The sequence below is a fragment of the Neopelma chrysocephalum genome, unplaced genomic scaffold (assembly GCF_003984885.1).
Source record: "Neopelma chrysocephalum unplaced genomic scaffold, ASM398488v2 Primary Assembly neopelma1_96921, whole genome shotgun sequence".
In the NCBI taxonomy this organism is placed as follows: domain Eukaryota; kingdom Metazoa; phylum Chordata; class Aves; order Passeriformes; family Pipridae; genus Neopelma; species Neopelma chrysocephalum.
In genome coordinates, this window is record NW_020925564.1 from 614,230 (window position 1) to 639,766 (window position 25,537).

The window sequence follows — 25,537 nt, forward strand, 5'->3', positions numbered from 1 at the left end:
CATTTTTATTAAGGTGGGCGTTTGGAAAGCAGTCTCACCACTGCCCGCAGAGCGAGCGGGGGCGGGCGACCAGAGGCCGCCGGAGGAGCCCGCAGGCCGCGCCGCCCGCTCTGCCCGCCCGGGGCGCGCTCCCGCCCTGGCGCGCCCTCGCGGCACGATCCCGACGGCCCGGCGAAGTTTCTCCTGCCATCACTGTCCGGGAGCTTCTTGCTCCGCTCCGGGCTGTAACCTTGAACTTTCGAGAGCGTGGTGACAGGGTCGTGTTATTACGGCACCACCAACAACTTCTTAAAAAAAAAAAAAGAAAAAAAAAGGATTAAAAAAAAAAGAGCTAAACAAAAAAATCCTCCCGCCCACCCCCCACCCCCTCGAGTCCTTCCCCCCTCATCTGCAAAACAACCAGCAGCAGCAGCAGCAGCAAAAGCAAGACTCCTGAGCCGCCGACTACAAGAGGGTTAAAAGTGTAGATTGGATTTCACCCCGGGAAATCTAGCACACGGAGTGAACTTGAATCTTTGGCTATTTAAGGAGGACTGGGGTTTGTTGTGAAGTTGTGGTGATCCAGAGCAGAGCCCCGTCCTGATTGATTTCATCTTCCTTGAGTCTCAGATGACTGTAAAATGAATAGATGAAATTATTCCTTTTTGAGGCTTTTCTTAGGGGCTCTCCGGGCAGCGTGTTCTCAAAGCGAAGTCATGATGTATTCTCCAATCTGTCTCACTCAGGTATAGACGCGTTTTATTTATTTTATTTGTTAATTTATTTATTTTGACGTGTTTGTTGGGATTTTTTTTTAAATTTTTATATGTATGTGAGTTGTTAATGAGTCATTGTTGGTAGTTGTAACGGCTTAAAGCACAATTGTAACTGCTTGTCAGATCCAAACTCTTCTCTCAGGAGGGAATATTAGAAAATAAACTGTACCAGGCCATTGTTTTGGGGAGATCCATTCAATGTGTCACCCGTAGACAAATACTGTTAATTGTTGGTGCATAAGAAGTCAAAGGTTAACAAACTAGAGAGGAGCATAATTATGCTAAAAAAGCAGGTTTGAGGAGTATTGATTTGATTGGAATCAAGCGATTTGCACTCTTTTCAGCTCGCCAGTTTACGCAGAGCCTAATGAAAGAGTTTGAAAGCAAAAGTGCTTTTTTGATCAGACACGACGACTCACCGGTGCGAAGTAATCCCGTCTTATGCTTAATTAATAATATGTAGCCTGCCAACAATGAGGGCGATGTAAGCGGGGATGACGAGGCTGTGCAGCGTTTTCTCCTTCGGTTATACAAGGGCACACGGCATTTTCGCCCTCCCAGCTAAATTTGTGGTGCTGGCGGAGGAGCATGCACCCTCCTCAGCATGGGGAAAGACCCAGCCGGTTTTACAGCCGCACTTGCGGCCGCCTGTCGGTCCCGGGCGGCGGCTGTCACCGGGACGGCGGGAGGGAGCGGGGCGAAGCGGCGGCCGGCGCCGTGCGAGGCGCGGAGGGCGGGGGGTGGCTGCGGCTCGGCCCGAGCGGGGGTCCCCACTGCGGCAGAACGCGGGTTTTGCAACCTGAGGGGTTTCGGGAGCAGGTTTGAGAAGTTCCCTGGGTGCCGCGGGAGCGTCCTCGCCGGGAGTACGGTAACGGCGAGCGACCGCCGGGGCACCGGAGCCTGTTCCGGACCGTAAACCCGATCTGCAAAGCCTGGGAATAGTTTTCAGCAGCTTTCGTGAAAGTGTGTCTTAGGAGGATGTGATGTAAACTGATTAAGCGATAACTGCTTGCTTCCACATTGGTGCAACAAATAGCTAAAGAAGTAGAAAATGTGCGAAAGTAGCGTCTCCTGCAAGGCTGCTACAGAGCGGCCAGCGTTGCACTTAGAGTTGCACTGTGAATAAATAAATACGATTTAAGTTATTTCTCCGTTACAAAGCATTGTAATTCAAAAGGACTAAAGTATTCATAAATTGTGACTGAAGATGGAAACAATGATAAGGCTTATTCAGTGATTGGATACAGTCCTGTAGTTTTTTGGCTGACACATTTTTTATTGTTTATATTTTGTTTGGCATCTATGTGTGATTGACTTAGATATGGATATTTTCAGCAAGTAAACGTGAGCTGCAGTGGAGGAAAGCTGGAAAAGAGTGCTGTTGAGATATTTCTTCTTCAAAAGAGAAGCATTTTGTGTAACAGATACTCACATGCTTACAGGTACACACAGAGAAATAATTACTTAGCACGGAATCTGCGGTTAGTAAAAATTCTGTGTAGGCTGTCCAGCCTGTGAAATCACTGATAGGGAGTAAGACTTTTGCATCAAAATATAAACCTGAGAGTACAACTCAAGAAAGTACTTTTGACATTTGAAACACACAAATTTTCACAACCACCTCTATTGCAGCAGTAGTTCATTTTCTTGTTTCCTAATCTAATGCCTTTTTTTTTTCCATATACTTGCTTTTTGGACTCACTGATGTATGTAATAGATTTCCTCATTCTTTACAATTCTGTATTAAAATACTGCACTCAGGTATACACGAAAACACAACATCATACTTCTACAGTCATTAATACATGGAAGCACTTCCTAGCTTTTGTGTGTTCATACCTTCTCCATAATATTTTACAATCACGCTCTATCATGTGCCAAGCAGAGACAGTTCCCGCTCAGTGATACATACATGGAACACAGTTGCAGCAAATTGATTTTAGTTTGGAATCTTTTTCTACCTACTTGGAATGATACATAAATTAAAAAATAAAATTACACTGGCAATGAGAATTTATGTGTCGCATTCTTTGTTTGTTTAAAGAAAAAGATTGATTCATCTCATTTTGAGTTGTGACTGCATTAAAGTAGTGCTGCCAAAACTGCTCCCTATTGTGATCTCTGTTGCTTGGGCTCTTGCAATGCACATTGTCTGTGGTAGTATATGTTCAGAAGAAAATATTTTGGTAAAAGTAAACACAGAACACCTGTTTGAACTGAGCTCCTTGGGAAAGCAGTAGTTCAGTTTGTGCTGAGATAACGCTGAAGGACCTTTCAGAAACAAGTCTAAAATCCAAAGTACAGCTTTAAGACAAACCTTGGCACTTTAGGTGTTGCCTATCACACTTTCAATAAAAGTTTGGTGGGTGAAAATAACTCCAAGGAAAACTTACCAAATGCAATTTAATTTTAGGGGCTCCCTTCCTCTCTTTCCCATATGCCTCTCTCTCTGTGTTTTGGAATGAGTGTAAACTGCGTTTATCTGTCTTGCTTAGGCATGAATAGGATGCAGTCACCGCATGCCTTTTAGTGCTTGCTCTCTTGTAATATTTTTGTCGTGGCTTATTTTTATGTTATGGTAGTCTGGAAAGTTAGAATATGTCGTATTTTCTTTTCCTCGTATATGTTGTTCCACCAGGCACAGAGAAAATCCATGCAGGGAAATTTAGTAGATGAAGATTTCTGTATAAAATTTCTATACTTCTGACTGGCTTATTTATTCTACAGTGCTCAGTTTGAACTTCCATTAATTGATACAAAGTTTATAAAAGTGGAAGACAGGAGACGTGTGCTACCTATCCCCTTTACCTTTTCCAAAAAGAAAACTTGGCCTGTCATCATCACTGGACGACTGCTATTTTTTCCTTTATTTACAAGCTACATAGATGTTATATAGTAACTTCCACTTTAATTTAAATTGCCAGTGCACAATGGTTCACCTGAGCCATTTGATATGACATTTGAAAATCTTACCTTCATAAATCATTTTATTGCAAGAGACACTGTGGCGCATGGATGCATGCCACATAAAAACCAAAAAATAATTCAATATTGCCTGCATGAATATTAAGGGGGAAAAATAAATTTCTGTAGGTGCCTTTTTAGGAGGTTTAGTGGAGAATGCGGGTGATTAATTGCAAATCTTCATTAGGATCATTTTTATGGGCACTTCTTCTTGTCAAGTAGTGTTTCATTTGAAAAGACTCCAGGTGCACAAGGAATTGCTCGAATATATCTGATAAAATTGCTTTAGAACAGGATGTTCTTTGCCGTATTTCTCCTTCACACTCTTTCACCTATATTTAGATCTTTAGGACTTCATGATACTGTGAAAGAAAAGCTTGAATACAGTTTTTAAAAGGCTGGGGTTTTTGGTGTGTGTTTGTTGGGGTTTTTTTCCCTCTCTTTGAAAAGGAAATATTCAGCCACTACAGATTGGAATTTAAACAGTGGAATTCTTACCTATAAAATTTTCATAGATGCAAAATGCTATAAGTTATTATTGGTAATACTGTGTGCATTACCTCGAGGCATAGCCGTTCTGAAATAGTTTATGATGCTCTTCTTCGAAATTAAAACTAGATGTGCAGTATTCTAGTAGCGTAGAATATGTCCACGTTTATTTTATTGCCATTTTAAGTTCTAAATACTGAAGTCTGTTTAGATGTAGGGGAAATCATTGTACTGAGACAAAAATTAATTTCTCCCAAAGCTCTTCAGCCACCTGCCTTCACCTCACCTTTAGCCCCAGCTGTTAGAATTTTCGAAGTCTGTAGTAAATCTGTTTTATTCAGCCTAAAATGAATTGCAAGGATTTAACACTGTACAGTCTTTATGCTTACATTAATTTTCAAAAAAAATTTTTTTTATTTGAAAACTTCAATTAAGATGAGTTCCATAGAAGAAAAAATAAACTTTCTTCAGTAGTTATAACTGAGGGGAAAAAAAGCATGGCATCAGAAAGCGTATGAAGATAGGGAAGTCTTATCATGGGCTGTGGTTACTCAGAGCAGTACTGCCTTCTCACACAAAGAACAGATTGTGGTTTAACTCTTTCGACGGCCTAGTTTTATATGCCAGTATAGTATCAAAATTGTTCAAATCTGTGCTGGAAACTACTAATCAGTTTAATTGTTGCCTCCGTGGGTCTTTGTTAAGCATCATATTGTAATGCAATTGCTTATGTCCTGAAGTATCTTCCTATATTGTCTCTCTGCTCCTTTTTCCTTTTTTTTGTTCCTTTTCTTTTTTTTTTTTCCTGTGAAGAGAACATGATCATAGGTAGACTGCTTGCAACTTTTCTGTTGTTTTCTGTTTGATTTGAGAACAGTTAGGGAAGAGAGGTAACTAGATCTAGTGGGGTTTTTTACCATTCAGGAAATTTTGAAGTTTGTTTGAAATTTGAAGATTTAAACGTGAAATCCTTTGCCTGAAGCTTCTAAAATGGCAGTCTGCACTCTATAATTGAGACCATTAGTTATACTTTCATCATTTTTACCTAATGGAGTTAATCAGGCTATTGATTAAACATAATCCATTCCTTGTCTAGCAGCGTAACTAAAATAGTAGTTTGTTAATTGTATTCTTGAATATAATTACATAAAAAAAAGATTTGGTTTTAGTTTGATTGCACTGTGCCACTCAGTATGATGAGCAATCTGCATGGTATTTAAAACTAAATATGCCTGCACACAGGAAGAAAGATACCTCCCCTAAGGTCTTCCTTCCAAATCAAAATACAGTAATGTTTGATAAGCGGATTGCACTGTTTTAAACAGAAGATTTGTTCATGGAGAAGAAGTTTTTGGGACAGGTCTAATTAGATATTAACATAGATGTGTAGGATGGTACTTTAGGCAGACAAATCAAATTAATTGAATTGCTATAGGATGTACTTGTAGACAACAACTACACATTACCTCCTTAATGCAATCCATATTGCTGCTAGGCAGAAGATAAGAACTTGCAGGGGAAGCCAAATGACAGAAAAGGATATTTTGAAACTGTAAATAAATTGCACGGATTTCATAAAAGCAGCATTTGACCAGCAGTGGACTCGTAATGTCTCTTTGCCACAGCATGCAGAAACACAAAGAATGCAAAGTTTGTGCCAAGTTGCCATTTTTCATTGTACACCTCAGATTGATTTTTAAGGGGTTTAGAATAATTGCCACACTCATGTGATCAGTTAACAAATTAACTGACTCCGTGGGGCTTCAAAACCCACAGTGGAGCTGCCGGAAGAACATAAATGTAATTTTTCTTCTCACCTTCATAAACTCTAATTTTACAGAGTTTGGGGGATGGTGGGAGGGGAGCCCAAAGAGCTGAAAGTACAGAAGCTTCTGTTCAGGATTTGTATATGACACGGTTTATCTTTTGCCCGCTTTCCCTTACTGTATACTGGTTTCTCTAGTTACCACCACTGGAATGGTGCTGTTTCAGTGCTGGAATGTTGGACGTTTGATAAGAAAATGGATCAAGTTTAATGGCGCATGCTCTTTGTACCACCAGCAGTCTCTTGCTGAGAGCATGCTCCAAAAGCGGGAACTCTGTGGCATTACACTGAGCATGTATATGCTTTGTGTTTCTGTGCCACAGAGAAGAGAAATGAACTGTGGCATTCGCCTCAGCATTCTGAACATTTCTGCTCAGATTTTTTAAAACCGTATAGTGTCCTCTTTGTGCAATGGTACTTTTCTTGATGTTAGCTGTTCACTCAGATATTTAAATGTTAGGGGAAAAAACCATCTTGGTAGCATCGCTTTTAAATTATGTAGTCTCTGCAGCACTGTGGGATGAAGTGAGGGGAGGCATATAAAATAAAATCTTCACATGGTTCTTTCAAAGAATGAAATATAGGGAAAATGTGATTTTCTATGCAGTTCTCGCCTGCTGCCTGACAACAGTAGTAATTTCATAAAAGGTGTTATGCAGAAATTTGTGTAACTTTTAAGTGTTTATTCTCTTTGTCTTCTATTTCACTTGAAGATTTTCAGAAACCTTTCTTGATACTGCTTCAGTTATGAGATGCTGACTTTCAATTTTCTTTTTCTCTTCTTCATTTTTTTCCTTCACTTCTTTCCACAGGATGAATTTCACCCGTTCATTGAGGCACTTCTTCCGCATGTCCGTGCAATTGCCTATACTTGGTTCAATCTTCAGGCTCGAAAACGCAAGTACTTTAAAAAACATGAGAAACGAATGTCAAAGGATGAGGAAAGAGCAGTCAAGGATGAGCTACTTAGTGAAAAGCCTGAAATTAAACAGAAGTGGGCATCCAGACTCCTGGCCAAGCTGCGCAAAGATATTCGCCAAGAGTTCCGGGAGGATTTTGTGCTCACGGTGACTGGGAAGAAGCACCCATGCTGTGTATTGTCCAATCCTGACCAGAAGGGCAAGATTAGGAGAATCGATTGCCTGCGACAGGCTGACAAAGTCTGGCGTCTGGATCTAGTCATGGTGATCCTGTTCAAAGGCATCCCCTTGGAAAGTACGGATGGAGAACGTCTCATGAAATCCCCACATTGCACAAATCCAGCACTTTGCGTCCAGCCACATCACATAACAGTATCAGTCAAGGAGCTTGATTTGTTTTTGGCATACTACGTGCAGGAGCAAGGTAGGAAGCAGATTGTCATGTTTCTATGTTAGTATGTCAAACTCTGATTCCAAGTAGCCCTGTTTCCCCTGTGGGCTGGCTACCAGTGAGGATTATTCTGTGGTCTGTAGACGTAGTGTGGGTACATACCCATTTGCAAATCAGCATGTATACAGATATTCTTAAACACACACATTTTCCTATAGACCTGTGTGACATGCATGTTTGAAATACATGCCTTGTTCTTTTTCAAGAGAGACACATACCAAGGCAGTACTTTCATTCCACTGAAGTTGCCTTTTTTTTGGTCAAAAAGTGGAAATATATGATTGTGACTTCAGAAAATATTCTTCTTTAAAAAAAAACAAAACACCAAAACCAACCCCTCCAGTAGTGTTAGTAACAGATGAAGGCATGTGCAATTGTACATACCACAAATATTTATTATTGTCTTTGTAGTTACAAATAACCAAGAAGTTATCCTTAAACTGATGAATCTGCTATCACATGGAAGAGCGACTGTAGACTTTCTCATGCCTATAAAACAAAACTTGAAAATACTTTAGCACAGATACACTTCTTGTATTTACCAAATGGAATCAGAATTACAGCATACATTATCTAATGTTTTATTAATACTTTACATCGCTAGCTTATCTTACCTATGTGAGCTTTAAAACAAAGATCCAGGTCATAATATTTTGAGATAAATTTCTATGTAAAGTATATTTTCATAATCACACTCGTATACTTTAATTTGGCAGGTAATTGAAATATGGAAAATTGCAGAAGCTCTATAGAAAAGCTTCTTAAACTTAGTTTCTGCAGAATGCAAATAAAAACAGGTCTTCTGATAATCATGTATCAGGGCAAAAACCTACTAGTCATATTGCATATTCGATAAAAATACTCATAGGCACGTACCCTAAAGTTGTAAATGGCTGTAAGTCGACAAAGGTGTTTTTTTTTTCTCTGATGCCAAGGCTTCTGAAATGCGTTTTCTCTGTTAGGAATCATTTTAGTTCTTTCTGGTGATGATACCATTTTCTGTGTGTCTTTGTACCGCTGACTTATCAGCAGTAATAAAGCATTTATTTTTTAGCTGCAGTCTCAACTATGGAAAGTTTGACCATCCGCAGATGGTGGGGCCATTTCACAACTTGGCCTGGTAGTAGGTAGAAATGGCCTGCAGAAGGGCAGATGGCAGGCTGTTATCTGATGCCCGATAAATAACTGCAGGATTTAACTGGAAAACAAATTGAATTGATTTTGTAACAAAAAAGTAAAATTGCACATCTTCATTTGGTGTGTACTTATTCTTTCAAAGAATGGATACAAAACGCAATCTTGTTCTTTTAAATGAACTTCTCTTTTAGCAGTTGCCAATGCAAGAGGAGTGCTGTTTAAGTGATCATATAAATCAGGTTCTTTTTTTTGGATTATTTGTCATGAAAAAAAAAGAAGTGGTGCTTCCCCCCCCCTTACTTGTATTTTTTGTGGGTTTTGTCTCTCCACAGCAGCACACACATTTAGATATTTTACAGCAACTTTAAGTAGCTGTAGAGTCTGGTAAATCTGATAGGAAGAAAGATTTCTTTGATAACATTAAACAAAATAGCTTAATTACAAATAATTTGTACCTTTAAACTCCTTTTGTGAAAAAAAGTTCAAATTATATTTTGAATGCATATAGTGTAGGACATAGCTTACTGATTAATTCTATGGATTTACCCATCTCTAAAAGTCAAAACTGCAAAAGGAGGCAAAACAATTTAAGCAGCTCTTGAGCCGAAGAATCTGAGGTCAGAGTACTCTTAACACACTGTCGACTTACAAGTTGTTGGAAAATAGTAACTTGAAGTGGGAGAAGGAATTGCAGGGCATAGCTGATTTTGTTGATTTAAATGGATTGAGAATATGAGTCTCTTTAAAATACTTGTCTAATCAGAAATTAGTAAGATAAGCGTGCTGTAATGTTATAACTTTCAAAGTTACACGATGGTACTTTGAGAATATACTGAAAGATGAAGCTGGTTAATTTCTGTATACCAAGTCACTCTTAGGAGACCCTTTTGTTTATTGTAAACTGCATGTATTTTCTATCTGTCTTGCTGCTTTATAGTAAATCTTCCATTAACATCTGTTGGCGCTCTTCATGAAGTCATACTAAGTTATCTATGTATTTTTTCCCATTTTATCAAACTTTGATTCTCTATACTCCTTGACAGCAGGTTAATTGTGGCACTTTGTAGTGCACTTGATTAAGAGCACCAGGCTTTGTGAAAGATAAGCATGAAGTCAACCAAAATGCTGCTTCATACATATGGTGTTTTGCCTTTTATTTATCTTTCCGAAGATATAAACATGCCTAATAGTATAATGTAAAAACTAAGTGGAAACATTGAAACAATTAAATCCCTGAACGAAATATGAAGAAGGAATTAGCACATAACATGAATAAAGGGGCCAAGTAGTTTGCTTTTTTGTTGCTTTAAAAAAAGAAGATTAGGGAAAAAAAGAGGAGGAAGGATAGCTCGAGTGCCAGTGATGGTTGCCAGTGGCACCAGGATTGGCATCAGACCTTCTTTGTTTAGCCTAGGATGTCTGTGATTTGTTGGTTGGCATCCGCATTGCAGTGCAGAGTAATGTTACAATATATTGACAATTTCCAGATCTAGAAGTGTCAATAATCTTTTCAGTTCTTAACAAAAAGAGCTGCTACTTCATATCTGCCTTGAAAGAAGAAATTAGGACTGATCTATGAAGTTCTGTCACTGACCAACTTCCTCTGATTCTACTTTTTGCTTATCTCAACATCCAGCATCTTTTTTTTCCCTCTATGCTCTTTCTGCTATGCTCTTGTGATTTAAGATCTTTAAAAAAAATAGAAAAGAGGATTGTCATACGTTGTGATGCTGCTGCTTTGACTGAAATGGAGGAAGAAAATGGGAAGTATATACTATGATCAGTGTTTAACATCAAAATAATTCTTCATCATAAGACACTTCCAAGGGGCTCTGCTTCTTGTCTGTATCAGGTATGTGTGTATGTCCCACAAAGAGATTTTATAAAACCCAAACTCAAAGATGGCATGAGTGCTGTTTCTATTGACAAAATTGCCTTTTTTTTTCCCTCACTGTCAGGCATCAGAGAATGTCTATCATTTGCTATTTCAGTCCATAAAATCATTTGATGGTATTTGATTCAGTGCAGCGCTTATGCTGTGTTCCCGTTGCTACAAGAACCGCCATTTTGTTTGTTGAGTGCCAGGAGAAGCGAAAAAAAAGGCAGACAATGTGCTTGATGCCAATAATGGTTGCCAGTGGCACCGAGGTTGGCATCAGACCCTCTTTGTCTAGTTGCTGAATGCCTTTGATTCGTTGGTTGGCATCCGCATTGCAGTGGGCACATTGGAAAGTTTTTGACAATCGGTGAATGAAAGCTGCAGTACTTGTTTGCTGCAACAGAACCTAGATAATATAAATCCCTTCTTCTGATATATGTTTTACTTACTCTTACAGTAATTAAAAAAAAAATTAAAAATTACCTTCCTTCTTTTTTTTCCTAAAACATAAAATACCTTTAGCAATGTGCCTAGTCTGCAGGATTCCTAAATCCTGCATCACCTCTACTACTTTTATTTTTGCAGCCTAAATAAAATGCTAACTTGATGTTAGGTATTTCAGCATATACTGAATGAAGCACAGTAGACTTTGAGAAATGCTTTGGGAGTTTAAAGTACTGAAGCAATGGTACATGTAAATGTTAACATTTGTAAGTGTTTTTAGTGCATGTGCCTCTCAGAGTATGTTTCTCTGATCAGTCATGTTACTGTTTACACTCTCCTTTGTCCTTATGTAAGGGTGATAAAATTGGGGGAGCCCACATTCCCAGCTGTTAATAAACTCTGGAGTCGAGAGAGGAGAGGATCTTTTAAACTATCCAGGGAGTGGGGCAGAAAACAGACACAGATGTCCTTAGTCCCGTACTGTAAAGGCACTTTTGGTTTTTTAATGTCTTAAACCACCAAGATGCTGCCACAGCTCCAGCTGCATGACTTTGTTACCAGGAAATTGGCAAAAAGAATAAATCATTTCTGTTGGAAGTTTCCTAGATAGTTAGCGTTAATATTTCTTTCCGGTTAACTGCTATTATCTTGTTAATTAATAAGAAGGATTAGCAGCTCTACCCAAAGGGCTGCACAGAAGGAAGCCTGGCCTACGTGAGTCCCTGAGTCGCCAGACTGTGTCCTGTCTCTTGGGGATTGGAGTGAGGGGGCTGGGCCAGGAAAAAGAAGAGAAAGCAAGAGAAAAGAGATGAGAGAAGAACGAGGGCACCGGCCAGCCATGGGGAGAACTTTGTGTGTGGGACCCTCCTGCCGTGCTGCCCCTGCTGCTGCCAGGAGGTTGGCAGGTGCCCTGGCCCTACTGTAGGTCTCGTGCTCCCCACTTGTGTGGTGCAGGCAAGGGGCACAGACATACCCTGCTTTTGGTGTGCTCTGCACTCATAAAAAGCACGTTTGCAGATGAGCCCCGCTGGGGCGCAGGGTGCTGCAGCCGCATTGAGTCGAAACTTTTGCCCCACAGTTTAATGCCAGCAAACTGGCAATCCCTAACCAAGTGGGGATATTGCTTTTTCACTTTGGATGGTCCCGGCAACACGTGCACCTTGTCTTACCTGAAAACATGCCCTCCTTTCAGAGGGACTTGTAATTCTTTTTTGAACGTAATATATATGAATTGCAGAAGTGGGTGGGTTTATCAGTGGCTTGATCTTTTTTAAAGCTTTTTGAATTTTGTGAATGCATTTCTATAGGGAGGTCAAATTTTGAAAAAGGTTTGTATAGTAGTTTTCACGTTATTTAGTTTTCACGTTATTTAGTTTTCACATAGTAAGTACAGCAAATTTATTATATAAACATGTTATAACAATTCTTTCTATATTTTAACATGATAAATAAAATTATTTTGGTTAGTTTGATGTGACTACATGAAGTTGCACCTAAGATCACATTCAAAATCATGTTTTAATCAGTTTCTGACTAAGTCATATTATGTTCATATGCCTAAGTAGTGTCACACTGCCCAGATGGATTTTGGATGAGGGTTTGCATTTCTTCTGTGCACTGAAGCTTCCGCGTACAATTAATAAAAAAATTATGGGCTTAGAAGAATCAATCAGTCTATTGAATTGCTGATTGTTCCTACGTTTATTAACTCTAAGGATTTGCCTCCTCCTGAGTAGCTGTGAACACACAGTAGAACATTTTACCTGTTTTGCAGAATGACATGTCAAGGTGCAAGGTGATTTGTTGGAGTTTACACAGCAAGTTATGAGTTAGAGCAGGAACAACAGGAAACAGAGCTTATTATTGCCTGTACCTACAAGCATCTAGGTGCTTTAGGATCTTGTTACTTGCACAGTGAAATGGCATGCTGACCCCCTGTGCTAAATCTCAATTTTGAATCAGAAGGCCAGTGCAAAAACAGAAGTATGAGTTTATATTTTAGCTGCCCTAGTACAAGAAGAGCGTTTTTTAGTTGAAAAATCTCATGAGGAATAGTAAACCTTTTAAAAACTGAATTACTCTGGGCAATTCCAGTCTATTCAGGCATGCACAAAATGTAATTTTAAAAAACCTTTTTAAACTGGAAAAGACACTGTATTTATTTATTTATTTACTTACTTATTTATTTTCTAGTTTCCTAATGTAAAATTTTGGATAACTATTTTGTTGACTGTCTCTATTGTGCTGAAAATTACAGGCAAGAAAGGCATTTGTCATTATGAGATGCAGGTTAATTTAGTTTATATATGGGCATAATAATGTTTTTTCCATTGATTATTATAGATACTTTGTTTATGAAGAGGTATGATACTGAAATATTCTGAAAAGTTACTTAATGTCATTTTTCAGAATGTTTATGTGTGAACTGACATTCGAACAGTAGATCTGAAGAATTCAAAATTTTTTTTTTCTTTTTAATTTTAATTTTCCTCAGAGCAGGATTGCAGGTCATGTGACAGGTTCATGAGATAGGAAAGGGAGTTTTCCATATTTAATTTTATTGTTGCCAACAGGAATTAAATATATATACATTCTAGGAAGGAGTGTTTACCTCATTCTGGTCTTTCTTACCTGATACACTAAAATGAGTAATTTTCATAGGGTTAAATAACAGCAATTGTGTTTAAGACAAAAGAGATTTAGGTTTGAATAAATTCTATGCAATTAGTTGAAAACTTAGAGCTCAGTGTTAATTTATGAATGACATTTAGATTGACAGCAAGAAGCTATAAAGAACAGAAAAGGAAACAGAAGATTCTTGCTTCACTGTAGTTTCAGACAGAGAAACAATACTATGAATGAAAAGAATGCTTCTAAACTATAAATAACGGCCCCAATTCATAAAGAAAATACTTCAAACAAAACCAGAGTTTTATGTTTTAAATTTCTTAAATTTTCATGCATATTGAGTTCACTGTAACTGTGAAAATTTCATTAAAATAATTAAACACTAAATAACACTGCAAGTTGGATTTTAAAGTTAATTGCATGAGATTGCTGTCAAGTTCACTTCTTTTTCTAGCTTTCCTTTCTTCCCTGCCTTTTCCTTCTTCTCCTCCTCCCTGCTGCTAGTGTAGTAACATAGTTATATTAAGGACACTGGCCCTCTGACACTGTGGTGCTTGGATTAGCAGACTAACCATGTCAAACACAGTAATTCAAGAGGGTTCCTAAAATTTTACATTCCAGCCTCTGCAGCAAGGTGAAATGTTTCTTTACTGTAATTGCCCACGTAGGATGATGTTAAGATAAATTTAAAGGGCTATTTTAACTGAATAGGGTTGCTTCTTCCATTGTGGGGCAGAGAAGAAGACTCCTTATCTGGAGTCACTTACCAGGCATGAGGTGAATGAGAAAAGAGAAAAAGGTCTGTGTGATTAGTCAATTTGTTTGATAGATGTCAATCAACATGTAGCTCGTTATAGGGAGGTTTAATGATTTTACTCTGTATCTCTTTTTTTTTAAATGTTTTTAAACTCTGGTGGAATTTTTAGAAGTTGTTGCTAAAAACCTGGCTCAGGGCAGTGAGGCCTGGATTAGAAGAGGTTGTAAAGGCTCAGAACCTGGTAAAGAGGGAGTAAATCTTAGATTATTAGCTTTGTGTAAGAGAAAACAGAGTTAATTTCAGTGTGTATATTGTACTGTCTGGGAGCAGTGAGTTGTGTGTGAAGCTAAAAGATTGTTTACAGTCTCCCTCCACTAAGTTCTCCTTTGAAAGAGGTTCTTTCCTTTTTGAAGTATATTGGGCTTTTTTGATTTTACATAAATATATTTCTTTAGCTGTTTCTTAGCAACATCGTTATTGGCATTTGACTTTTATTCTACCTTTGTTTTTTTCCCCACAAAGGAAGTGGTGGGAAACAGGCCCTTCAGACTTAGCTTTTAGGGGGGATTTTGAGGAAGAGGTGACGGTCTAAAGTGTGTTTATCAATAACAGTGTTTTGAATGTTTTTGACTAGCCTGAGGACCAGAGCTTTTGCCTTCATGCCCTGTGACTCCTGTGTGTTACATCCTGCTTGCTCCCAGACCCCTCTTCAAGTCCAAAAAGGTGACTTAAAGTTATAGGGACCTCAGAGTCATTTTACCATTAATTTGCTCCTAATTGCCTATGATGTTTATTTAAACTACCTTTTTTTTTTTTTAGTGCAAAGAAATAGAGGAGAAGTTGCTGTGATAGGTCACCAGGGAAGGCTTGGTGTGAAAGCTTAGCTAAAGCCCCTTCAATCATTAAGTATTCTTTTCCCTCAGAGAAAATTTTCGCTTTTTAACACTAAATGCCTATCTCCAGAACAGAAGGGACACATGTTTTCCGGTATTCTTCTCTAAAGGTGCCTTCACTAAAGGCATCTCTGTGGCTATAAGTGGGGTTTTAACTATTTCTCCTCTGAAAAAAATACATACAGAAATTGAACAAAACAATTCCCATTTTCTTCCTTAGGGAGTGAACAGGAAAGCCAAGTGCAAAAACGAACAATTAGTGAACTCTGAGAAATTAGGAAAAAAGTTGTGTGATTTTTGTTTTATATGAATGCTGTGCACAAGAAATATATTCTATAATATTTGCAATTATTTGACAATTGATAATGTCTTGAACCTATTGTTCAACCTATGTATTTGACATCCTGATCTTCAAGATATATTAACTTGAATTACTATACATATTTTCATACAGGATGAATTGAAACAAGTGAAAGATGGTTATGAATTAATTATCTTAAATTTAGCATTGTATTTGGATTTCTAGTCAATTATCTTGCCACATTCTTCACAAGCTATGTTCTGTGATGTCATAGGATTTATACACTTGTCTTTAAAACAGAAACAGATAAATTTGCACACATTTGAATCCAGTAATTACAAACTGTTTGACTTTAGAAATTAAATGTAATAAAAATATTCACAGAGTATATATTTTTTGCTTGTTAATTGCATTGGCCTAAAATGCCAAGCCTTTTTTGAATAAGTGACTAACAGAGAAATGCTTAGAAGATTGTTATGGATGTGACTTGTGTCTGAGAGATAGCAGGTACATTTACTGGAGCATCAGTTTTCCATTGCATGAGTAATGCCATTGAAAATGATGACGGACTTTTTGAAAGGTTGACTACACACCAGTGTCCCTGATTTAAAAGTATGAAAACTTCTCCTAGTCAAGACAACTTATTCTGACATCTGCAGTTTCTGAAAGGATTACCTTAAATTTGTTATGCCACGTTAAAACACGTGTTTTATGAGGCTGGCCTCAGCTCCTGGCCTTAATGTCAAGAACCCTGCTATGTAATGCAATGGGTCTTGTTAGGTTTAATTGACCAAAGCTGATTTGTTAAAACAATTCATTTGTGCTTAACTCATGCCCAGGCCAAGCTGCTACCTGAATCTCTTGACCTTGACTTGTCTGGGTCATGAAATGGCTGCGAACTGCTTGACCTCTCATTGTTCAGCAGCCATGCCACTTCTTCTGGTTCTTTGTGGTAATTGCTGACAAGAAGACCTCAGCCCCAAATTTACAGCCTAGCGGCTTTTACAGTGTCTCTCTGGAGCAGCTGTGTCCTCCTTTGGATGTGCTCCTGATGTCACCACCTTTTGTCTGCTGACAGCGATGGGGACAAATTGACTGTCCTCCAGAGCAGAAGTGGTGTGGGGATTTCTAGGAGCTGGAAGAAAACTCCATCCTCTCTCAGGCTGCTGTGCATTTCTGTTAAGGTGCATGAGGTCACTACATTTTTTGAGGGTAAAAGTCATCAGTCTTAGTCAATCTCATTTCATTGTGAGCTTTGTTTGAGTGGGATGTGCTGGGCGGAAGGTTCTGCTTCGAAAATATTTAGAGATGAAAATCTAATAGATATGCACACCGCTTCAATTTTTAGGAAAAAGGAGCGATCAAAATAATTTCTGGGCACGAAATGGAGGAGTGTTTTGTGTCAATGTCATAAATGGCTATTGATTTCTTTATGACCAAAACATCAATTTCTGAAAGATCAAGATTGTATTCAAGAGCAATCATGGTCTCTAAAGCAAAGGACTTTACAGGTAATGCTTGATGCAGTATCTAAAATTATTAAAAGGGCAGAAAGAACAATCTTTGTCATACTTTTTTTTTAAATTGTGAAATGCATTATTTCTAGGGTAAGCTACTTGTTCTTAAGTATTACTCTTTCTGGGGGGGAGTCATTGGCCCTTTGTCTTGATGAACTGCCTACTGTCAATATCCCTGATGCTAATGTCAGCTTCTTAATGTAGGCTTTGTGCTTCCTGTAATTACCTGTAGGTTTGACTGCTAGGACAGTTTAGTTTTTTGAGATGGATATTACATTGAATCGTCTGCTGCATTGTGACACTGTTTTAGGAAGTAATGCCTTTTGAAAAATCAGTGACTGGATTTGTGGAAAAACTGGCATGATACAACCTTGTTGGGTTAAGAAAGCTACTAGGCTAGTACTGGTACCACTATAAAGCAAATAAGTTTGTAATCCAATTGTCATCAGATAATTGATATGTTCTTATTTTAAGGCTTTAACCTTAAACTTTGCTTACATTTATTCAAACAAATTGACATAGTGTAAAACCCATATTCTTTCACAGCACTATGCACTGACTTCTGCAGCGTATGATCAAGTTTATATTTCTGCAGTACACCTGATTTCTTTGCAGACTTATTCTTTCTTTTCTTGAAAAAAACTCAGATTTTCTGTGTGCATACAGCATTCCTATGCACTTGTAGATGACCAAACTTTTTCTTTCTGTGTGAAACTCTGCAACGTAGGTGTGATTTTTAATTGCAGTTTTATATTCCTCTGAAGGAAGAGGGTGGGAATGCTGGTTCAAGGAGCTTGAATGCTATCACAGTGATGACAGTGTAAAGTATGTCTCAATATTTTGATGCAAGGACTTCAAAATCTTTGTCCTGGTCTCCAGCCCTGCTGTGGCTCCCTGGGTGACCTCGGGCAGGTTACTTAATCTCTCTGTGTCTCTCATCCCAGGGAGAGAGAACACAACTTGCTTCAGCACTGCCACAGCGAGGGTTGTGAAATACTGAGGTAATGTACTGCCTAAAAAATTCAGCCCTCCTGCATTATTTCACTGCAAGCAAAATCCATGTGCTAGTGCCCAGCCCCCAAGTGGGCTCTGTGTTGTAAAAAAATGTTGTACCCGGTTTTCTCATGCCCAGACGGAAGAAACTTGCCCAAGCAGGGAGGCACAAAGCATTCCTTCACTGAAAGCCCTGAGGTGGTACTGCTTTGTGGGAGAAGGTGTCAGAGAGGAGGAATGGCGCAGTGGAGTTGGCCCATCACAGGAGAGCGGGTCTGTGGTGGGAGCACCCCTCATGTCACCTGTGCTTCGTTCAGCAGGAACTCTGGACAGGGCTGGCCCTTGAAGGTGGGACATGGCTTTGGTGGCTCAGGGAGCTCTGTGAGTTTCCTTGCCCTGAGACAGTGAAGGAAAAAATACTTCAGACAGAAAGATAAAAGCAATACTCATCATGGGGCAACTGTACGTATGTTCATCCACGTTCAACCACAGAGGAGGCATCTGCAGTGCTGCAGGGGTGGCCTTTGATCTCAGTCATCCTTCCCTCCACTCTGGTTGCAGGTTTTCAGTCAAGTGGGCCAATAGCTCAGACCAGAGAACACTGAAGTTCCTGCACTGTGGTCCTATCCACAGGATGATCAGGAGTTTTGGTGAGATGTGAGATGAAACCCAAGCTGATATCCAGTGTGCCTGTGTCTGGAATATGCTGGCCATCCTCTTTCATCTCCCAGACTTGGGCAGATCTGGTCTGTGAGGCAACTGATGGGGTCACCGTTGTTTTGTATAAGGGCTTAGTCCAGGGCTGTGTCTTAGAGGGCCTGCCTTTGCCTGAAGCCCCTACTGATTGTACTGAAACACTCCTAAATACTTCATTAGCAACCTGTACTTTTTGGACCCAGTGTGCCCTCTACTTTTACACCTTAAGTCATTGCTTTCCTCATTCCTTTCTTTATGATGATATTTCAGGGTTGGTAATGAACCAGCCATAATAACACCTACAAAATTACTGTGTCTGCTTCTCAGAGTGGGAGGTGACAATAATTTATGAAAATGAAAAGAAGTCTGTCAATGCACTTTCCCAGCTGATACTGAAACAGTGCAGTTTACAGTGAACCAAGGGTTAACATCAAAACTTATTCTATTGTTTATCTTCCGGTTAAAGAATAACCAGCTTGTTCAGAAAGGAGAATTGGAAAATTGATTGGACTGTCTAGATTCAGACACATAATTTCCACTATATCAAGTTGTGATTTTACCATATATGCATTCATAGGTGGGTTCACTGCCTGTAGTTCAGTCATCTGTAAAGGCTTATGTTGTAGAAGTCACGGACTTTGATGGTTTTATTAAACCCAAGGGAATTGTTTTTAAAGCTATGTGTAATTACTTTAACTGGTTGAATTGTTGACTTTTTTTTTTTGAGTTAAGGAGACATATCACATTGTTACATAGAGCATAAGAAATATTTTTTGCATTTTAACTACAGTGAGGAGTGCTGGTATATTTTAAAAGGTGCTAATCTTGCATTGTCATACACAAATGCAGTGTGTGTATATAGTCCTCCTTGGCCTTTAATGTATTTTTTTTCACTATATTGCTGATATAACTTGAATATTCTGGGACAAGAATTATAGTTGTCCTATAATGATTTCTATTCTATTTACAACCTCTAAATAAAGGAAAAGCTGCTTATAGTAAAATGAGGATCACTGGTCTTTCAGTAATTAAATAGACTTGTTATACTGCATTAATCCTTTTTGGAACATTTGGAATGACTTCTTAGCACTCACAAACACAGCATTAGGGCCAGCAATTAATCTGTTGTTTGTCCTTCAGTATTTGTGTGATGTAAAGAATGTGTGTTCAAAGATGTATTCCAGGTTCAGGACTAGGGTCATTACAGAGTCAAATAATGATATTGATCATTCAGTGGTGTGAAGCAAGACCTAGAAGGAAGTTGCAACTAATTGCATCCAACTGAAAAGACTAATGACGTTTTTCAATGCTGTCTAGTTTTGATTGCTGTATGTATGTGAGAAAAAAAGTGTGAGATATTTGGAAGTAGCCAGAAACTTTCTAATTTTCTGATTAGCCTTCCGCATAGGTAGGTCAAGAGGTGAAGACTCAACATTTCATCAGTAAAGAATGTGCTCAAGAAAAATCTCAGTATCTGTCTAATGATGAGGGTACTGTTATTTTTATCAAGGACAGGTTTAGGAAGCATCTACCAAAACAACACACCTAAACTTGAGTTGTCTGGCAGAGAAGTGTTTCAGGTGATCTCTTGATGTCCTTTGCAATCTCGGGGTTCGGTGATGCTAATGCTGAATTTCTTCAAATTTCTTCTTTTTCTGAGCTTTGACTTCACAAACAGTGAGCAACTGAAATCACCTGAATTTTCTCTCAGACATTTGCAGTTCTGTAATTGTTTTTCTGGACATAGTCTGCTTAGTTTTCTTTGATCAGAAGGCCATACTAATTCACTTTGTGTTGTGTTGCAGTCTTGTGCTGTTTTGCATTGTTCAGCTGTAATTAACTTGAAGCATAGTACAGAGCATTAGCTTCTGAGCCTAGGTTAAATCAGCAGAAGAGTCTTATCTTCCTGTGGTCTATAGTCTTAGAACACATTATCCTATTGCAGTAAGATAAAAGTGTTTTAAATATAGTCCAACCAGTTTGACCTTGTCAGAATTCAAGTCATATTATTGGTAACTTGGGCTTCCTGAAGTGTTTCACAGTAAGATGAACATTAAGACAGACCCTATTCTGTCTCATGAGAGGGCCATACATAGATCTTTTCTTAAGTTCCGCATTATGATTTAGTGAGATACTCTTTCTTCTCTGTGCTCATGACACTTTTCTTGCCATTGATAGGCACTTGTGTCTGAGACCAACAAATGCAGTTGAGACACTGTAATGCAACAATATTAGATCATGTAGATATGACTGGTGAATAGTAATAGTTGTGGTTTTTATTTTGGGAAAGAATGATTAGTGACAGCTTTATTGTAGCAACTCTATTTATGAAGTTATTGGCTTTCATTGTAAATGCCCTGGGAACAGGTGTCAAAATGAACAGAATGTAATCTAATGATTAATCTACACACTGCAAAAAGTTGCAAAAAGTTGCAAATCTAGAATTCTTAGATTTGATTCTTCTGAAGTCTGCCTACACAAACACAGTGATAAGTAAAGATATTGTGGTGAGGTCTGAGGAAGCTCACGGGAGCCCAGCATTCATATAACATCTTCATGTGCTTTTTGTACACTGCTCCTATGGGTTCGCTACAGGGTGATGTTGACACACTCGGGAAAAATATACCTGTTGGAATAACCATAGGAGATTAATCTGAACATGTCTCTGTTATACATGTGTTTTATTTTCTAATACTAATATATGCATATGAATCTGACTGTGTCTATTGATGTGGTGTTTGATACGCAGTTTCCAGTTTCAGTGAGTGGTGTTTGGTACACATCCTAATTATTATGTATCTTATTGTCTAAGATGCCTTACCTTGGTTTTCAAATCTGGTTTCTTCATCACTGGTAACACATTACCTGTTTGAATGTGGCACATAGAATTCCAGAGTCACTTAGGTTTGAAAAGACCTCCAAGATCATCATATGCAACTGTTAACCCAGCACTGCCAAATCCACCACTAATCCCTAAGCACCACATCTGCATGTCTTTTAGACACCTCCAGGGACCCCTCAACCACTTCCCTGGGCAGTCTGTTGCAATGCTTTTGTTGATCAGTTTTTTCCTAATAACCAATATAAACCTTCCGTGGTGCAACTCCAGGCTTCTTGCCCTGTCACAAATTACTTGGGAGAAGGGACTGACCGCCCGCTGGCTACAGCCTCTTTTCGGGTAGTTATAGAGAGCACTAAGGTCTCCCCTCAGCCTCCTTTTCTCCAAGCTAAAGAACACCGGCTCTCTCAGCTGCTCCTCACAGATCCTTCACCAGCTCTATTGCTCTTTCTGGACTTCAGGTCCTGCTTCAGCACCTGAATGTCTTTCCTGTAGTGAAGGGCCTAAAACTGAGTACAGGATTCAAGGTGAGGCCTCACCAGTGCCATGCTGACATATTTCTTGTTGCCTTTGTGGCAGACAGCTGGGTGGCAGAATAACTGCATCACTGGACATCACAGATGATGAATAAATGTGCCAGCATTTCCCTTCTTCATGGAGCTGTCTCCACAGAGACAGTTAGCACTCATCAGCCTTTTTGAAGTCTGTCACCATTTGAGAGCTAGGTTGCTCTTTGTCAATGGAAACTGCAGCAGTAACTCAGCTCCTGACACAGCCTCTGGGGATGTGGGGAGTGGGTGAGGTGAGAGAGTAGATGTGGGGCTACAGAGGAGTGGGCAGGATCTGAGTGAAGAGTACTCAAGAGCGAGTGTGAGTAGCAGGCAGTGGAGGATGCCATCTCCATTGCCAATAGCACTAGTTTTGAAACCCCTGCACTAGACAGGTCTGTTGACTTCTGAATAGTAGTCTCTCTTCTCCTGTCTCCATGGAAACCCAAAGTTAGTGTATACAGAATGTTTGTGGCTCTGGATGCTGGGAGAAGAAAATATGCGTATCGAATGTTGTGTTCCATTAAAAAAAAAATAAAAACAAAGAAAGGAGAAAAGAATTTTAATTTTTCTCCCTTTCCAGTTTTGTAAATGTGAGGGACATTCTTCTTATATTTTGTAGATTAATACGGATCTTGTCTAGTCTTTTTGAACCTCATTTGTCTCAGGAGGGGTTATTTTACAGTAATTTAAAGTCATAATACTGAATTCATGTTTCAAGGTCTGTGTTCAGATTCATACTGCTTCTGTAAAGGATGCTTGGCCTGTTCAGAAGCTATTCTGGTGTATTGGGTTCCCAGGCAACAAAACTAGAACACATATGACTGAAGTACTGCAGACTCTCTAGACTGTAGACCTAATCCTGCAAATCCCTATTTACATAAATCCCACCGATTTCAAAGGGCCTGCACATGAGAAAGCAGGTTTTACAGGATCAGCCATTCTTCCTAGAGACCAACATCTGTTGCACCAACTGTGATAATCTCATGACTGTTAAAGAAAACTCTAAGGAAACATTTTATCTGGGCTAAAAGAAAACAGCAAAATAGTAACATTGTTATCTAGTGCTATAAAGTGGATTATTACCAAAAGCAACTCTCTGTGTATAGTCTCTCTTCCCTTCCTGCATATTTTTATTTACTCTAGAGAAAATACTATATGTAGCCATGCGTTGTTATGCTGTTCTACATCCATGGATGTTGTATAAAGTTGTGGGCCATATACAACAAAGATGCTGTATAAAGTTTGTGGGCCATACTGCAGATGTTGAGATATGCTTAGATACCGAAAGAGATTTTTGGCATGTAGGTTAATGACTGTCAGTGTCTTGCTTTTGAAGTTTTTGGAAATAGAGAAAGAAATGTCTTCAGTACAATTGTTAGGTATTCTGGGTCTTGCCGTTCAGGTCTGTGCTGTTTTGGCTTTGGCTGAATTAACTAAAGTAGAATAGTCAGAGTCCACTTGGCATTCACTGTGGAAGGGTGGATGGGCTGTGGGTAAGACTGCAAAGAACTAAAAAATAAGAGCAAAAGTAGATGGTGGACATGCTGGGAAGAGTAAGGTCCAGTTCCTTTTTCTTCCCTCTAAGAACAGAGAACACTTTCATAGCTGTGGTAGCACTTGCTGCAGCTGGATTTTAGTAGCTTTTGTGACATGTACATGAAGGTCTGGTGTGAAAGGGACAATAGGCTGCTGCTTTACCTTGGTTGATTCCCAGTTCCTGTGGGCCTGGTTTCATAACATGCAGGAGTGTATGGAGTTCTAGTGGTGAGGTAATTTAACGTGTAGTCTTGGGATTTCATGTGTGTGTTCGCTGCATTCCTTGGGCTGTACAGGTGAAGACAGAGATGAGGAGTTGTTCACTATCCCTTGCCGGACAGAGGTTATAATAAAGTAGATATAGAAAAGCAAAGCAAAAGAGCTTGGCAGCTCAGTTGGGCCATTAGTATGTTGAAGATCTCGCTGAAGTTCAAAAGCAGCAGTGGTCTGCATCAATGATGAAGTATGTGCAGAATTGTTCTAGCATTTCACCCGTGTTTTGTGTTCCCTGCACTTAAAATTTACAGTCAGTACGCACATGACAAGGACAGTGGTCTGAGATTTCTATGAGCGACATATTGGCCAATAAGCTGCTGCTACTCATGTGATTAGATCAATGGAAAAAAAAGACTAAAATAGCAAATATACCTGCAGTACATCCTATCAGAAGTTGCAGGGTTGGTGGACAGAATCATGTTTTTCCTCTAGATGAGTGCATATTCTTGTAAATTTTCCTGGTAATTTTGAATGTTTTAGATGATTATTCTCTCACCTCTCTGAAATTAATAAAATAATGTTCAAAGCCTAATAGACAAGGCTTGAGGAACCTGTATTTTAACTGATATGCAAAAGCTAGGATATAAATGAAGCTTCTGTATAGTTCAATTTGAGAAAGTACTCTGTTCAAAGGTGATGCTTTTATTCACAAACTGTAACTTTATAGCATCTTTTCTTCTCAGTATCTTCTCTGGTTATTATGAGTCAACTTTCCTTAAATGTGCAAGATTCATAATTAAGACGACTTTTCATTAGGGGAAAATATGTTCACTGTAGGTTTTTCTTCAATGCATAGATTTCAGAAGGAGTATTTTTCAATCTGTAGTGTACAGATTGCCTATTTAAGTAATCTGCTCCCTATTCATGGAGCCATACTGAATAGTGTGTTAAATAGCCTTTTAAATTAAATATTTAATTTCAAAAGTTCATGGTGGTTTGTAAGAAATGGTGAAGATTATTAGTATAATGTTTATTGATAAAAAGTGTTAGGGTATCATGGGCAGCTCTTCTGTAGACAGTTCAAACTCTCTGCAGAAGTAGTGAAAAGAAATTACACAATACAAGAGTATATTTCTATCAGAATACTTAAAAGGCTCATCTTGGAAACCACAAAAGTGTGACTCTGGCACAGCCTTAATCTAGATAACTGTATCAAAATAAGAGGTGTCTTACAAAATTTATGAGTTGAAGACATTTTTTTCCTACACAAAGTAAATATTTGAACATGCGTGGCAGGTACTGTTCTCACACATTTGTTGAAAAGTGAGAAATCTGAGGCATCTAAGCAAGTCCAGATTTTTAAGAGGCCACTTGCTTTAAAATGTGAATGCATTTGTTCATGTGAATGTAATGAACCTTTGACCTGCAGCAAATTAGTGTAAGCCATAAGTGACCTTGATGTGCTTTCTGTCATGATCTTTATTATTGCTGTGGTTGTCTTTCCTTTTGGTGTATTTTTGACTTTTTTTTCTCCGCTACCTGTGTTGTCAAAACACAATTATTTATAGTGTGTATTCTCAGTAATAGCAGTTTATTTCTACATGGTTTACAGAGAGAGTTAGAAGCCAACAACTATAATTACAGCCATGTTCATAGCTTAGCAGCAAACTAGGAAAGTGAAGTTAAGGTATGCCATTGATGGAGTACATCCAGTAAGAATTATAAGGTAAAATCATTGCTATACAT

The 25,537-nt window shown here is 38.8% G+C and overlaps 1 protein-coding gene across 7 annotated transcripts in view; it reads left to right on the plus strand.

Annotated features, from left to right (window-relative positions):
- Positions 1 to 390: 390 nt before the first annotated feature.
- NFIB (nuclear factor I B) overlaps positions 391 to 25,537 on the plus strand; it is a 174,023-nt gene continuing 148,876 nt past the window's right edge. For 3 of the 7 annotated variants that reach the window (XM_027670682.1, XM_027670683.1, XM_027670684.1), the window contains exons 1-2: positions 392 to 725; positions 6,846 to 7,377. In XM_027670682.1, coding sequence (XP_027526483.1) covers positions 696 to 725; positions 6,846 to 7,377 — 562 coding nt within the window. In that variant the 5' untranslated portion in view covers positions 392 to 695. Of the gene's footprint in view, positions 726 to 6,347; positions 6,448 to 6,845; positions 7,378 to 25,537 lie in introns of those variants that run through there. The other 4 variants (XM_027670679.1, XM_027670680.1, XM_027670685.1 and 1 more) reach the window with 3 other exon arrangements.